This window comes from Stegodyphus dumicola, chromosome 6, assembly GCF_044657685.1.
Source record: "Stegodyphus dumicola isolate Sdum_Otavi_A_Nest chromosome 6, ASM4465768v1".
Taxonomy (NCBI): Eukaryota; Metazoa; Arthropoda; class Arachnida; order Araneae; family Eresidae; genus Stegodyphus; species Stegodyphus dumicola.
The window spans coordinates 67,002,895-67,020,688 of NC_140773.1; the positions used below are offsets into that span (position 1 = coordinate 67,002,895).

Genomic DNA, 17,794 nt, shown 5'->3' on the forward strand with positions numbered 1-17,794 from the left:
ACTGGATTCGAAGTAGTCGGTAGTAAAACACGATGCAATCGGCAAAAAATTCTAAAATTTCGACAAAAATCACTAAAAACACTTGAAAAAGGAAAAAAATCGTAAAAAATGGATTACGATAGTAAAGTTGTAAAAACAAACGCATTTTCGTAAAAATTACGAAAAATTCGTAAAAGTTGGCAGGTATGTTAGTGGGCATATCGACTTAAATGATACGTCTATTTTGCCAAAAGGACATTTAGTTTACAGTAAAAACATGCAACGTTTTTGGAAAATCTGAAAAAAACATTTATCCAACCAAAGACTGTTCCATGCCACACTGCAGGAAATTTTCAGATAAATACCACTCTTTTTTTTTTTTTCCATTTATTTAATGCTACACATAGTATAAAATACTAAATTAGACACACACACACACACAAAAAAAAAAAAAAAAAAAAAGCAATTTCAGGTTGGGTAGACTTTGAATAAAATTCTATCTATTTTGAAGATGATCAGACATACATGTTCATAAGCATTCTCACTATGTATTCTGAAAACGGCCTCTAAACATATAAATGTGGTAAAATATTCTTAAAACTTTGCTGAATGTTTTCTGAAACATTTTTGCAAGCATGTGTTGTCAGGTAAATGTGTTATCGGCTAAAAATCCTGTCAGTTGGGCTTAAATGGACATGTTGGGTAGGTGGTTATATTATGACCCATCCTGTTTTACCTGTTTAATGATTCAAGGAAAATCCTCAAAGTTCTTTCCAGCATTTTTGTGTTGCTAAGATAAAACTATATTGGATTCATATATATAAATTTATTATAACAGCATACTTGCCAACCTCTGACACTCAAAAATCAGGAGATATTTTTAAGAAATTAGGAGATTTTTCACAAAATGTTAGAAATATAGTTTTTAATAATGAATTAACTTTAAATAGTTACTAATTCTTAAATGCAAGCAACACAAAAATACCTTACACATAAAAAACATTTTTATTACTTGAATCATTTAAGAAAACAACAAAAAAAAAAAAAAAAAAAAAAGAAGAAGAAGAAGACACTTTAATCAGTTATTGTACAAATCTTATGAACAGTGGCAGATTTTGCTTTCGTATTCAGAATGTTATGAACAGTGTCAGATTCGTGCTTAGCTAAACTTACAGTAATCGGAAAATGTTTCGTCTGTTGAGCAATTTTTTTTATTTTGACAGAAATTTGTATCAGCTTTACACTTATATTCTGCAGTATTATTTTTAAGAACTGCCAGGTGAATTGCTGAATGGTGCAGAAATTTATTTTTCTTAAACCTATTTTAACAATGTAAGTAGTAACTACACCTCCATTTACTTTAGGTATTTTATAACTTTCAACAAAGCCTTTTATCTTAACTCTCGAAGCATTTAATTCTTCTTTAAAAAATGCAAAAAGGTTCCATTGATTGAGGATTCTAGATAAGCATTTCTTTAAAGACAGCCAGCATGTACACACATATTTCAAAATTTTTCTCATTTCAGTATCATGCAGCTGTTGGAACTGTTTCAATTTTTCCTTCCTTTTAGAACTCCTTTCAAGATAATAATAAATATCAACAATGTGTTCATCCACATTTATTGGTAAAGAAGCTGCCCTTTTTTCAGCTGCTAAATTTAAGAGGTGACAGGTGCACCTCATAATCTGCAAATCTGAATTTTCCTTTCTTAAGATACCTGCAACACCAGTCTTCAAGTCTACCATTACTGGTGCATTATTGGCATCAAGTGCTAAGCAATTATCCAGAGGGACTGCATTTTCTTTTAAAGTTTTAATAATTAGCTGTGCTATATTAAAGCCTGTCGAATGTCCTTCTAAAGTGGGGACAGAAAGTAAACTGCGATCAATTTCTGAAGACTCTAGATTAAAAAAAGAATTACAGTTTTGAATTGGTATTATTGCTTCCATCCATAGAGAGGCAGAACAGAGCTGTTTTAATGCAATCAATAACTGAAAATTTATTTTTCAAACCTATTTCTTTAACAATTGCAACTTTTTGGTCCTTGCAATTGAATATTTCTTAGCAATTTCACTATTGGGAAGCATTTTTCTATATAAAGCTGCAGCGTGATCTTATGCATTCAATGGCAGGTTGTGCTCTAGTAAAAAGGCAGAGAACATACAGTGGATGGACAAAAATATGGAAACACCTTGTGAAATGCATGTTTGAAAAGAAAGATCGATTTTAATGAAAAATGTAGGTGGCGCTGGCGTTTTTGACTACTGACGCCACCTATACAACTTTGTAAATGTGCTAAACAGTTCAGTTGTTGCCGGAGTACTGTTATGTGAGGTTGTCATTGCATTATGTCAGAGTTAACAGACTTCGAACGTGGGCAAATTGTTGGAGCACGTATGGTAAGTGCTTCCGTCAGCAAGGTAACCGAGGTGTTTAGTGTTTCAAGAGGTACTGTATCGAAGATTTATTCCGCATATTTGAAAAGCGGAAAAACATCATCTGCTAAATCACAGCGCAGATGAAAGTGTGTCCTGAGTGATCCTGACAGACGATCATTAAGGGCAATTGTGACCACAGCTGCAAAAGTTACTGCTGAAATGAATGTTGTGTTACCGAACCCTGTGAGTACCAAAACAATTAGAAGGGAGCTTCATAAACAGGGAATTGCTGGCCGTGCTGCAATTGAGAAGCCACTCATCAGTGATGCTAATGCCCGTAACAGGAAAAAGTGCTGTTTAAGTCATAAAGCCTGGACTATAGAGCAGTGGAAGCGAGTAATATGGTCTGACGAGTCTTCTTTCACATTGTTTCCCACTTCTGGCTGAGTTTACGTCTGGAGAACGCCATCTCAAGACTATAATACAGACTGCTTGTTGCCAAGAGTGAAACATGGCGGGGGTTCTGTTATGGTTTGGGCAGCCATATCGTGGTTCTCTGCTAGCCCCATGATAACTGTGTCAGGGCACATGACTGCCAAGACTTATGTGAACATTTTGGCCGATCAAGTTTATCCCATGGTACAAACTTTGTTCCCCGATGGTGATGGTGTCTTCCAAGATGACAAAGCCCCTGTTCACACAGCTCACATTGTCCAGGACTGGTTTTCTGAGCACGAGGATGAGTTGTCCCATCTCCCCTGGCCACCACAGTCACCAGACCTGAATATTATCGAACCTTTGTGGTCTACATTGGAAAGGAAAGTGCGTTCTCATTATCCACCGCCAACATCGTTATCTGACATGCCACCGTTTTGCAGGAAGAATGGTATAATATTCCCTTGGCAAACATACAGGAACTGTATTTATCCATTCCGAGAAAACTGCAAGCTGTTTTGGATGCCAACAGGTTTCCTACACCATATTAAACAAAGAAACATATTTTTTTAAAGGTGTTTCCATATTTTTGTCCAACCTCTGTACATTCTGCATTAATAACTTTTTGGTCCTCTGTTTCCGAAGAAAAATTTAATTTTTCATTTTTTTCAAAACAACTCACATTGTCCTTGTGTTTTTGTGTATACACATGATTGAGAACATCCGCTCTTCCACCATGCGAAATCGAAAAATCACAACGACAGATGGTACACATCACAAATTAATTACATTTCCTTGAGGTAATAATGGAAGGAAAGTCAACTGTGTACTATTTTTGAAACATACGGGAGTATTTCACCTTTCTCGCAGACATAGCAAAGGATGATAATTTCTAAAACTATTTCCTGAAGACACGTGTACTCACACAACCAAGGTTCACACAACTTAGAACAAGATGAACGAAATAACTAAAGAACATCCAAATAACAGCCTTGAGCTTGCTTTGTGCTCATTGGCTAACATATGCCAGATGGCACGCAGTGGAGCTCGATGCTCATTGAGAACGATGTTTCTGGATACGTATGCTCTCAATCACAAAGCAGAAATTCTCATCTGATTCGCAAGGTTTGCTTTCAGGCCTCCAAAATCACTTTCTTTTGTTCATATAACGAAGTATTAAGCCAAGTTCAATAAAAATCATGAGAAATTTTAAGAATAAGAAAAGGTCGGGAGAAATATATTGTAAATCGGGTGGGCGGGAGAGCGGTCAAAAATCGGGAGTCTCCCGCCTAAATCGGGAGAGTTGGCAACTCTGTAACAGTAGTAGGTACACTAAAGACTTACATGCTAACGTTACTCAATGCAAGTTCCATTATATATATATATGTGTGTGTGTGTGTGTGTGTGTGTGTAAGATAAAAAACATGAAAGCAAACTTCTAAATTTAATTCACTATAACCTCTTTTATTTTTTATTTCATTTGGAAACTTCATCTATCTGTTCTAAAAATAGCACTTAAGTCTAGACTGCATCTTCAAATTAATCATGTGATCTTACATAACCCTTAATGCAGATGCCTCTTAACCAATCACCAAATTGCAAACCAAAACTTTTCTCTTCGTGTGCTCCCATCTTGCATAACTGTGCACTTTAGCTTTGCTCTCTACTCTGCTAAGATGTAATTTCGCTGGCTTGATTTCTATCTCAACAGTATTGAAAATGTAAATCTTCTGTGGAAAGGCATGACTGGGGTGCCAAATGATTGTGGCCACAAATATCAATTGCAAATAAAAATGGAATTAAAACTGTCTCGACTGCCAAGTTCTTTAGATATTACCAAGTTAACATTATTGGCATATTATGCAATCAAAATTTTTCTTCAATATAGATCTAAGTACGCATCTACACTGCTCCAGCTTTGCGCACTGAGCTACAAAACGTTTTTTGGTGAATCTTTACATTATGATAACTTGGCGATTTTTTGGCGACAATCTGGCAACCAACCCTGCTACAGCAACCTGCTAGTTTTATTTTGGACGCCATTTTGTTTCCACGAAGTAAAGGCATGTTTTTTTTTTTCTTACTCAACATTTTTTCCAACAATCTGCTAGCCGAATTACGCTTATACTAGAACTTTTATGGAACAAAAGTGCTTAATCATGATGAAGATTAGGTGTGAAATTGGGAGAAAGTGCAGAATCACAAACTGCTTGCCGCGTTTTTAAGATTTGCACATACACGGTATGCATGTACGTCTACCTATTTTCACTTAAAAAAACATCCCAGAATCGCACAAAAATGACATTGCGCACACTCTTGACTTTATCTATATACACATCGACCTATTTTCACTTAAAAAGTTAAAGAAAATTGACGAAAATCCAATTCTTCTTACTCTTGTAAAAAGCGCCAAACAAATAAGTGAGCGATTCTGCCCTTTAGCAGCAAAATTGTTTCTAAGTGCTTATTAGCTAAAATCCCGATTGGAATTTTCCAGAAAATGTCACATAACATGTCTCATGATCTCTCAGTTCTCTGAGACAAAATAATCTGTGATTCGAATTGTGTACTTCTCAGATTATTGCTAAAGTCCTAGCTAGTAATCTTTATCGCCTTACCAAAATGTCGCCAAACTACCTGTTACCATATTCCAAAGATTAACCCTTTTTTAATTTTAGAAGTAAGAGGAACATTTAAAAGCTTATGCTAAAAAATACATTTGACTCTATAGTTCCTTAGCAAAAATGTAAAATCATTCAACAACTAGAAACAATAAAAAAGTAGTAAAAGCATATACAGTCAAAAGTCGTTAATCCGGACGCGTCGGGACTTCGGCTATTCCGGATTATAGATCATCAGTTTAAATCTCGTAAGATGGCATGCAGAAATTCTAAAATTAAAAATATGAAACAAAGAACAATTATGATCTGAAGGGTATCAAAATTTACCAAAAAAAAAAAAAAAAGCTTAATTTATTTGTTTACTTTATTAAACATTTCTTTCAATGTAAGTTGTTTAAGTTGCTTCGTTTTATGTGATAATACTTTCTCTTTAATTCTATAAACAGACATAATTTCTTGTTCAGTTACAAAGTTCTGCTATTCAAGTCCCATAATAGCTGTGCCGAGAATACTGACTAACTTGTCAATCGAAATTTTTGTCATTTTCACTAACCTCTCTGTCACCTTCTTCATGTCTTTATCCATTTTTTGCAGCAATTCCACTTTTTGTTTGATGGACATCGAAACTTACTTTCGTTTTGTAGATCCTTTCGGAGCTCCAGCATTGGAAATTCTATTTGACATAATCGAAAGTTCAAGTTTACTTTTATAAAATTGCTCTTACAGTCTGCAAAAAATAATAAGCCAGATCCAATTCGAAGATTAAGGTACAACGCAATCATCAACATTAACTGAAATAGATAATTTTAGCTTATACCGTCCGTTATACATAAAACGTGCACGCGAAAATGTGTTCTGCACTTGCGCACACGCATATGCGCAGTCGTAAAGGTCTTACTCGCATGCGTAATCGCCTATGCGCATGTGTCGATGCAGCGCATGTGCAGAAAGTTTTTGCTTTGAGGTCCGGATTATAGATCATTCCGGATTATGGGTGTCCGAATTAACGACTTTTGACTGTAGTTCCTTAGCAAAAATGTAAAATCATTCAACAACTAGAAACAATAATAAAGTAGTAAAAGCAATCTCTTAAAAACTAAATGCTGAAATTACAAGTTATATATACACTCATGTCCAAAATTATCTTTACATACCCAAAAATGATGATATTCAATGTGATCCGTATTTGCGGGGAATGTGTGAAAACCAAGCCTAATTAGCATTATCCAATCAAAAGTAATCAAACGGTTTGTGATATGCAAATCTAGGCGTTACGTCATCCAAGGGTGAATCAAGCGCTTTGCGCAAACTGAATATTTGAGTGAATTTCTGCAACATAGCGTTTGATTTCAGTGTGTTGGGACTCAAAGCGGTTTGTTATGGCTTCGAAGTATCATTTGGAAGAATCTGTAAAGTGGCGAATTATCGGCCGTTTAGAAGCAGGGTAGTCAATAATGGAAACAGCCACATGTCTGAATATTTCAAGACAGACAGTCTCTAAGCTATGGAAACAGTTTCAAAATGATGGAAGTGTTGTAATGAGGCCTGGACAAGGTCGGAAACGAATGACAACTGCTTCTAAAGATCGGTATCTAGCATTAACTGCCCGTCGTAACAGAAAGGCTACTGCTCGCCAGTTAAGTTCAGAGCTTGCAGCCGCCACTGGAACTGTTGCATCATGGCAAACAATATACAGAAGGCTTAATGAAAAAGGCCTTTATGCCAGAAAGCCAAGGGTATGTGTTTTACTGTCTTTACAGAAAAAGAGGGATCGCTTTAATTGGTGTAAAGAACATCAAAACTGGACTGAACATCAATGGTCCCATGTTCTCTTTACTGATGAGTCGCGGTTTAGTTTAACTGGTGATTCTAAACGTGTTTACATCTGGAGGGAGTCAGGAACACGAAATGATCCCTCGAACATTGTGGAACGTGACCGTTTCGGTAGTGGAGGTGTGATGGTATGAGGTGGAATAATGATCGATGGACGTATGCCCCTACACATGTTCAGCAGCGGATCTGTGACAGGCCAGATATATTGGGATGAGGTCTTAGATCCTTATGTAAGACTTTTCAGGGGTGCATATGGACCTGACTTTTTATTTATGGATGATAATACCCGTCCACACCGAGCAAACCTCTTTGATGAATTCCTTGAAAGTGAAGACATTAAGCGAATACCTTAGCCACCAAACACTCCTGACCTTAACTCGATAGAGAACTTATGGGACTACCTTGGAAGAGCAATTGTACGTATACATCCTCCTCCTAGAGATGTAAATGCTCTGAAGACGGCATTGCTAGAAGAGTGGAGATTAATTCCCCAAACTGTGGTTAACAACGTTATTTCCAGCCTTAAAACACGTTGTGATATGTATGTACAAGTCAGGGGAGATCATATTCCATATTAAATTCGTAAGACTTAATTCTTTTTCTGAATTATTCCTTTTTTTCTTAACTCTCTTTGTCACACTTTATTACGATTTTTATTGTTTCATGCTACAATTTTATATGATATGAGGTGATCTTCAATTTTTTCTTTTGCATTTATGTGTCATCATGTTATGTATGATTCCACGAAAATTCATTAAATTATAAGTCATAGTCTCTGAGAAATCCGTGAATTTATTCATGTAAACATAATTTTGGACATGAGTGTATATAGAAAGAGAGACATTCAAATATTGTTAAAAATCTAGGATTTAGAAAGCACACATCCCACCCCCACTTTCAACTGCTGTGACATTATTTTTCAGCTGTTTTTAAAAGAAGCAGACAAATTTAAGATAAAGAATTTCTAAGATTTAAGATAATGCCCTCATTAATATAAGTATTAAAGCACCTAAAATAAGGCTAAGTATGATATGCCTGAAAAAGTAGTGGATTATAACAGTAAGTTGACAACATAAAATTTGAAAAGATTTTGGTTATACTTTTCCCTTCTTTAAAGATGTGAAACAATTATATGAAAACTTAAATATCAAATTGGCATACAGTGAAAAGGTACTGTTACCTTACACTGAAAAATGTTTTGAGCATGCCTAAGTTTCCAAGAAAAGCTAACAAACTATAGCATATAATTCTCAAAATCTACAAAAAAATAATTAAAAAAGAAATGACATAATTGCATAATCCATAAAAATAACACTATGCTATAGTTTCTCCTTCCAAAACTGAAAAAACAGAAGTTCATTAGAAGACAAAGAGAAGGGCAGTGATGATGGTACTGTAAAGAAATAATCACAGAGGCAAGGCCTACTATGTTAGAAAAAGAATAAGAAGCATCTAATATATTTTGCCTCCATTAGTTTACTGCACTCACATACATGCCAGTCTGTCCCGACGAGTCCTGATTAAAGACTTTTAACTGTATTAGTATAGATGGTCATATTCTGACGTCAAAGAAAGCAGGCAATTGCATGTGACGTTATTGTATGTCAAAAATTTTTCATTAATGTCGGCATTTTAAATAAATAGCTGCTGTTGGCAACTTTTTTGTTTCAGGTTAGGATAATTGATACGATATTTATTGCCATGTTAATTCTTTTATTCATATTGAAAAAAAAATGTTATATTACATTAAATTTAAATCGTGATGTTATACATATTAAGCTGAAATATTAAAAGTTTCTGTTTCCTGGTTTGGCAACAAAATATTATTTACAAATTGGTTGTTGGTAGGAAAGAATGAGCAGATTTTATTCATACTGAAATGTTTTTATGCATTTTCTTTTCATGTGTACACAGAACTTATAAATTGTGTTCTGGCCGCAGCCCACTCATCTGGCAGACTTTCCTGCCAGCAGCAATTAAAATGTGCAATAATGTCTACCATGCACATATAAAATTCACTAATATCAGTATGAAAATCTTTTAACACATGGAAATGATAATTCATTACAATTTATCATATTTTGCAGCTTACTTTAAATCTTTTTGTATATTACTTGATCTTCCAGCTCAGGGGTTAATTCTCCCTTTGGGGAAATTTCATAGTTTCAGGGGTAGAATGCAGTCAGCCTTTTATTTAGCTGTTAAATATTTAGTCTTAATTTATGAGTAAAAGAAATAACTTCTATTCAAGTTTTGGTGATCATAAACATTTAATATACTTTTTGTTTAATTTATAAAACATGTTAAAATAACTTAAATCTGAATAAGTGTAATATACACTGGTGTGCAAAAATTAAGGACAAGATGGTTTTTTCAATATAACTTTGTACAAAAGCTTTCCAAATCAACACATTTAATACTGTAAGATCCCCCAATACGTAAGGACATGAGTAATGTAAGCAACACTTACTAAAAGAGAAATCAGAGGGATAAAAAGAAGCTTTATTGAAAAAGTAGCATGGAGCGCAATGCGACTGAAGGCCGAAACATCCCTGTGATGAGTGTCCAGCAAGAAACATCTGGTCTTTAATAGGGGATATGATCTTCCCTGACTGCTAGGCAGATTTCACAGCGTCTGCTCATGCTGAGAATGAGGGTGTCAATGAGTTGTTGAGGCATTGCTGCGCCAATCGAAGCTCCGGAATCATTACTGGTGGTAAGGTATGAGCTGCCAAGCGTCTGCCTAGAAAATCCCATACATGCTCGATGGGATTGAGATCCGGAGATCGTGTCGGCCAATCCATATGTTCAATATCCTCACTCTCTAAGAGCTGTTCGGCAGCTACTGTGCGATGACATAGTGCATTGTCGTCCATGAAAAGGAACTGCGGACCCATAGCGCCTCTAAAAAGACGCACATATAGAAGAAGAATCTTGTTACAATAACGGGTCCCGTTGGCTGAACCTGCATCGAAGATGTGAAGGGCTGTACGACTACCAAGCATGATGCCTCCCCAAACGAGAACACCACCACCTCCATACCTGTCCCTTTCAATGATGTTCGAGGGATGATTGCGGCTTCCCCGCTCTCTCCAGATGAGTATGCGATGAGAATCGCTACTCAGACTGAATCTGCTCTCATCTGTAAAGAGTACTCGTCCCCATTCATTGTCTCTCCAATTCCGGTGTTCCCGGCACCACAGAGAATGCCTTCTCCGATGGGCAGGCGTTAGAGGTACACACCGTACAGGGCGTCGTGCAAATAGACCACCACCGTGCAGTCTTCTGGCCACGGTAAAACGCGATATCGGTCGTCCAGTCGCCTGTGTCGTGTGTCTAGGGACTTTTCCCGCTGTCTGGTGCCTGTTTCTTCTGGCCTGTACGGCAATATACCGGTCATCTGCGGGTGTGGTTCCTCGTGGACGACCACTATTAAACCCCCGGATAGCTGTTCCTGTAGTTTGAAATTGTCTCCAAAGTCGTGAAACGATGCTGTGAGCAATTCCGAACTCTGCAGCCACATTTGTCACACTGCGACCTTCCTCCAACTTCCCAATGATTCGACCTTGGGTAAAAGCATCCAGATGTAGTCAAACAGATTGATTATTCGCCATTTCTCGCTGAGGCAGCAACTCGGTGTGATTTTAACTGCTATACGGCATGCAATCTCTTTGCCAGAAATACTGATCTTACACCGACAACATGCTTTATACTACTCAGACACTCCCCCATTACGTCTACCTGCATATCTGCGCATGTGCTACCATACATCCCCTTACTTAATCTCCTGATTGGTCTTTCTGTCCGCTCTGCCTCTTCGTTCAGCTGATATGCTAATTTTTCGACTTTGTCCTCAATTTTTGCATACCAGTGTAATTTTAATAATTTTAATATAATTTTTTAGTTTTGGAAAGGTTAGGGAGGGGGGGATATTCTAGCAATAATGAATGAGGTGCATTTGGCAAAACAGGCTGACAACCACTGCTCTAGCTAACCAGGTAATATGTCCTACAATATTTTTTGCAATGCCTGTAAATAAGTATACATATATACATCTCATAATATGTCCATGGCATTATATGGCAACATATTAAAAGAAAAAGAATCCAAGCATAAAGAAAACAGGACATTTTGATACTATAATAATGAAAATACCTCTTTCTCTCACAAGTTTTAGAAAATTTGGAATTTCGGACTCAAACCCTTGGTTAGAAAATCGTTTTTTTAAAGATTTGTGATCAATTTAGATAAAATTTATCAGTACTTGCATATTAATGCAATACAGTAAGTGTAATTAATTAGTATATAACCTGGGTGAAATTTGGTGACTTTTTCCACTGAGTGCAAGTTGAATCTTTTTCTAGATTTAAAAGAGATTCCTAAACTACTGATATTTATCGTTAGCAAACATTATGAACATATGAAAAGAAAACAAACTTCAAATGAAATACAAATTTTAATTATTAAATAAGGCTTAGACACCTTAAAAAAATGCACTTATAAAAAAAATTACAGAATGCAAAGACTAGGCATTGCTTAAATCTCAGCAGCACCAACTACCTACCAAACATATCTCCCAATTGTTCTGTTCAAAGATTTAATGGCAAAATACCATACTCCTGCAGAAATTCTACTGCAGTTGCTTCGACTGCTGGCAAATTTTACAAACGCATATTTTAAAATTATGCTGAAGACAAAAAATATCCTGATTTGTATATAAAACCACTGGAACTTGGAATACAATAAAAAGAATATATGAAAATAGGGACATCACTTGACTGAAAGACTGTTACAAGTACGTTGCCTAACGAATAGTTCCCAATGTTCGGCACATTCTGAAAATTTGGTGATAAAGGTGGTTGTGATAACATGCAAGTACCAATTTGGGTAAAATCCTAGGAGAGCCCACATCCTTGGCAACAAACTGGGAAAATGCGCACTGCTTCGAATGTTTCTCAAAATCGCCAACTTGAAAATAACAAGTCAAAGAATTGCACAAACTCAGTGTCCATGTACATATCAACCTACTTTTACTTAAACATCAGAGAATTGCACAAACTTGGCATTGCACATTCCCTTGACTTTGTCCATGTACACATTGATTCGCGCCATAACCAAAATCATTCGCACCAAGGGTGTGGGCTCTGCTAGGATCCAACCCCAATTCGCCTTATGCCAATCCCAAAGTGTCACACAGTTCAAATTGAATAACTTTTGCTTTTTTTCTGTTTTGGAGCTTCACACTTTGGAATTTTTGCTCAAATTACTTGCTTAAGTCACATGTCTTGTTTTTTTCAGCAACAAAAATGTTTTAAATGATATAATTTAATGGACAATACATTCAGAAATGATAAATTACTTGGAAGAAATTACTCACTAAATATAAAAAGCTGTCTGACTGCAGTTATTTGATTAAGACAACAATATTTCAGAGTCATATGCCTAATGAACATAAGCCTTTATGGAGGATTTTCTAAGTGGCTCATATTTACATAAACTAAACTCTGTGGTACAACAGCCCTAGTAAGCCATGGCCTGCAGTGTGCTGAAATCTTTCTTGATCTTGGGGCCCTGGAGTGCATCAGCATATGCCCTGGGAAAGTGGTCAGCTTGTCGCAGGACCCCTGGTGTTTAGTCCCCAAGCGAACTTGGTACTGATTTTATCGACCCGTTCAAAGGATGAAAGGCTGAGTCAACCTTGCCCACCCCAGGGATCGAACCCAGGACCTGTGGTGCAGCTGCGCAATGCACTAGCCACTTCGCCACCGGGCGATCTATATTTACATTATGCATGGGATAAAGCTATATTCTCCAATTGTTTATCGATAAAAATCATCCTAAAAATTTTAACTTTTTGTTTACATTGAAAGTAATTTTTAAATTGTAAACATTAAAAGTAGGGCTAAAGTGCAGAATCTCCTACTTATTTGTTTGGCACTTTTTACAAGAGTAAAAAGAATTGGATTTTTGTCAATTTTCGTTGATTTTTAAAGTAAAAATAGGTCAATGTGAACATGGATAAAGGGAGTGTGCTATGCCATTTTTGTGCAATTCTGGGATTTTTTTTAAGTAAAAATAGGTCGATGTGTACATGGACACCGAGTATATGCAATTCTTAAAAACACGCCAAGCAGTGGGCAATTCTGCACTTTTCCCAAAGTAGTTAAAACATATGCAGAAAAGAAGTAAAAAAAATAGATATAAAAACTTTTCAAATTTATCATTTTCAAAAATGTTCATAAGCTTTGTATCTACAAGAATTATAAAAATAAAAGTTTAAATTCAACATACTTAAAACTAAAGCCTGCTCCAACTCTTCCAGAGTTCCAGTTGACAGCCAAATTGAAAAAGACACTACAAACATGTATTGTTTGATAACGTTATTTCACTATTTTAAACATGTCGAATCAATTCTTACTTCATTTTTAAAGATATTAAATACCTTGTTTTGCACTTAAAAATCAAGCCTAACAGCAAAAAAATCTCAATACAGGAGAAACGAAGCAATTTGAAAATTCTACTATCAATTAAAGATGTATTAAAATGTCAAGTACTTAGAAAGGATCAATTTCTACTCATTTATAATGGCAAAATTTTTCAATAAAAATAAATTGCTTTATTACATTACCCAAGCATAACACATCTTTAATTCAATTTTCCGATTTAAGTTGTAGCACTCGGGTACAAAATATTCAATACTATAGGATACGATATGCAATTATTATTCGAACATTAAAACTTGTGAAAGATCCATTCGAAAACATAAACTGCGAACACAAAGGTAAAGAAAATAATCAGTTCTGAAAAATTTTGCATTTACTGCTGAAGAGTACAATTTTACCCCATCTGATCCAATGACATCAAACGTATAGCAGTGGCCTTGAAACTTTATTTCCCAGTCTATATCAACATGTATAAAATTTTAAGAAATAACTACCTAAAAAAGAAAATGTACGGTTATATGATGTACTCACTTCGAATAAATTCAATATGAACGTAAAAATCGATATAATTTTAAAACTTATGACACTTCCGCAAAATTTCATCACGTGAATTTTAAGCTTTTCTTCCACCCTAATAAAAAGAATTTTGTCAGTCCCATTCCTGCTCGATTTGTTTCGCAGTATAGTAATTATTAATCAAAGTTTTAGGAATTTCAAACAAATGATTATTAAACTTTCGTTACACCCCAAAACTAGGGCAATTTTATACCTGCTTAGCGTAAATGCCAAACAGTTAAAAGTGAAAACTGGTTTGTTTACTATAGAAGCACTGGACAACCAAACTTCACTGAAAGTTTTCCAGAAAAGCAATGGCTTTGATCATAGCATGTATTTGCACATTGATACATGAAAGTTATACGATAAGACTTCATTTGTGATATTAATAAAACGTATTTATTTTGTGATGTTAACAGATTACATATTTTCTAGTAAGTTCTGAATTTTCTCCTGAAAGATACAATTAACCGCTTCGTTTAATAACTGTGCAGGTTTCTTGACAGTTCATTTAACTTTATATTCTGCAGTTTTTTCTTCTGAATTAGTCAGCTTAGGAAATTATTTACTGGCTATTTCTGAAAGGGCAATCTTTTTAAGAGCTTATCTCCGTGACTTATACACACGTAACTGTTGACGGATAACTTGTCAGATTCTTCGGCCTTGTTCCTTTTTGGTACTTCTCTCCTTTTTCTTTATTCCGTTTTCTCTTCAGAGATGGTCTCCACGTCCAGCATTCTGCATGTCATGTGCCCTAGGGCTTGAATTCACGAACCGGCAACGTTGCTTTTCGCAATAGTTCGGTATAATATAAAGTCTAAATCCTGACTTGTTAATCACTACAAAAAATGTTACTCGTTCTGTGTTCTTTTTCGTAAAGTTTTTCTCGTAACATATGATTGAACTCTCTCAAAATTACTAATTTTATCCTTAATGCCACCATGTTAAATCCTTTCTCGGAAAAAAGACGAAACACTTTCACTTAATTTGGTTATTGTTGGTTTTATTTGGTTATTATGGTGGATTGGTTTGTTCCTCTTGACTAGTCAATTAATCTACGTTCAATAACAATAACTACCTTTTCAGTACTTTTATTTTTTAGAATTTTTACTGTTCAAAAAAGTATGTAATCGGTAGTGTCTTTCTTTACTTTTTTTTCACCAGTATTCAAAAGTATCTTACGGGCACGAAGACAAAGAATCTTCACCAAAAGATGCACCAAATTTGGATGTTGATGTATTAGGAATTCGTTGTTGACAGGTTATCTTCACGAGAAAAAATGGGAGGAGTTACGAGATTCTCTGGGTTGCATGAAGATCTACTAATAACTTTCTCGCCAAGTAATTTGGCGTCATCGGCTCATTCTTATTTCTGGAACTGTGGTTGAAGAGTGGTCTGTTTTTGATCCGTAAGTATAATACCTTGTTTTCCAAATTTACACATTTTGCTTGATTAATTTGAAGTTGTTTGTTTTTAGATGTGCGCAATGGCAAATTTCAGGTTATTCGTCAAATAACCAAGGTTTCTATTTCTCTGGTAAGTGTTTGCTTTATATCTTATATTTAGTATTAAATATTAAAAGTAATTTTTGCATGCGTATATTTTTTCATGCTCATTTTCTGTTTTATGTGCTGGTAGATTTCTGGCCGATTACCGTGTTTTTAGATAAATGCGCCATTTTCATTTAGGTCGTGTAGAGATTACTGTTTCCATTTTTTTAAGTAACCACGAAAATTCTAACACATGAAAAAGCTTTACTAGTAAACTTTTGATTGAGGATATTTCAAGTAAATGTGCCATTTTTACTGAATTTATGTAGAAGTTGCTCTTCGTTATGCCTTTTTTGAGCCAATTTGTTAATTAGTTGTATTCTTTTAATGTGTTATTTTGCAGATTAATGCAGTATTTGACAGATGTGTAATGCTGTTTGTTGAAAAATGCATTAGAACCAATGATGGTAAGATCTTGGCCTAGCAAATTGGTAAAATATTACCTGCTCTTAATTACTGAATCATATTGTAGGATAAAATCTGCTGTTTATGTATGAAAATTTGTACTTTATCTCTGATTATGTGGTATATGCCCAGAATTTCATTATTAATGATAGATTCATTAAAATTACTATTTTTAATTGTCTACTTTGTTTTGTGTTGCTGCTGCTCATTCTGCATTTTTTTTTTTTTTTTTTTGAGTAGATATAAAAATTAATTCTTTTTTTTTATTTTTTTTCCCTCCATGTCTCTTTTTATTGTGGTAGTAAATTTTTGAGAAAATTTCAAGTAAATGTGCCGTTTTTTACTTAGTTTATGTAAAAATTGTTCTTCTTTATGCCTCTTTTGAATAAATATGTCAATTATTGTTTGTATTATTTAATATCTTGTTTTGCATATTAACACAGTTTATTTGACAAATTGAGATGCGATTTGTTGAGAATATTCATTAAAACTAATGCGGGTAAGTTCTTGGCCTAACAGATTGGTAAAAGATTTTCAGATCTTAATTACTGAATTTTTTATTATATTCTAGGATAAAATTCTGCCTTTTACGTGTGAAAATTTTTATTTTATCTGATTATGTGCCAAATTTAATGATTCAAGAAAAATGTCATTTCTGTGTGTAGCTAGTTCGTTGTTGCTGTTCGTCATGCAGTTCTTTTGAAGTATCAGTTTGAAAATTTATTCTTACATGTGTCTTTTTCTCATCCATTTTTGCTGTGCACTTTTCCTGTGAATATTATTTTTATTTAGTCTATATAGAATTTGCTCTTTGTACCTTTTTTAAATAAGTATGATAATTAGTTCTTGTTTGTGTTATTTTAATGCCCAACAATTCACTTTCGAATGTTTGTTAATTATAGAAGCTAATTTTACTTTTTGCTTGCAGTTTTTAACTCTGTACCTTTTATCCAGACATAAATAACATCTGCCTTTTCATTTCTAAACTTAAAATATTGCAGTCGGGAAAAGGTTTCAATTTGAAAGGTAGTGGCTTTTCTAATTACAAGAATTTGTCTTCAGAATTATAATTAACATAAGCTGTGCATTTCTCGAAATATCTAGTAGACCTTTTAAATCGCAAATTTAATCTTTAATTTTTTGGATATAATTAAGAACGAATTCATTTGGAAGCAATTTAAAAAATAAAGGCATTAAAATATTTCTGTATAAATCAGTATGGTACTTTTCTGTTTCGCTGGCGCAAATCTCACTAAGTGCACTTTATTGGCAACAACACATAATACATATAAAAATTGTCAAAAAATCTTAGTTCTAAGATTTTCTTTATTTTAAAGGCATAAACATTTTAATATCGTTAATGATCTGTCAGCACTATCCTTATATTCAGGGCAGATGTTTTTATTTTATTCGGCTTATAATTCCTTACTAAATGTAGTATTTCATCTCAATGTACTCCGTTTTTGATATGATTTAAATCAAATTTCTCGTCATTATATTACGGATACACATCAAATAGTTTTCTGATTGCAATTTTCTAATTTCGACTATGCGTAATGTATTCTTTACGCATGTACGCATTGAAAGAAATGTT

The 17,794-nt window shown here is 34.6% G+C and overlaps 1 protein-coding gene across 5 annotated transcripts in view; it reads right to left on the reverse strand.

Annotated features, from left to right (window-relative positions):
- Positions 1-14,501, reverse strand: part of LOC118201222 (transmembrane protein 184B-like) — a 106,994-nt gene extending 92,493 nt beyond the window's left edge. For 2 of the 5 annotated variants that reach the window (XM_085818464.1, XM_085818463.1), the window contains exon 1: positions 13,876-14,095. In XM_085818464.1, coding sequence (XP_085674590.1) covers positions 13,876-13,883 — 8 coding nt within the window. In that variant the 5' untranslated portion in view covers positions 13,884-14,095. Of the gene's footprint in view, positions 1-13,538; positions 13,736-13,875; positions 14,096-14,221 lie in introns of those variants that run through there. The other 3 variants (XM_035373276.2, XM_085818462.1, XM_035373277.2) reach the window with 3 other exon arrangements.
- Between the last annotated feature and the right edge of the window lie 3,293 nt (positions 14,502-17,794).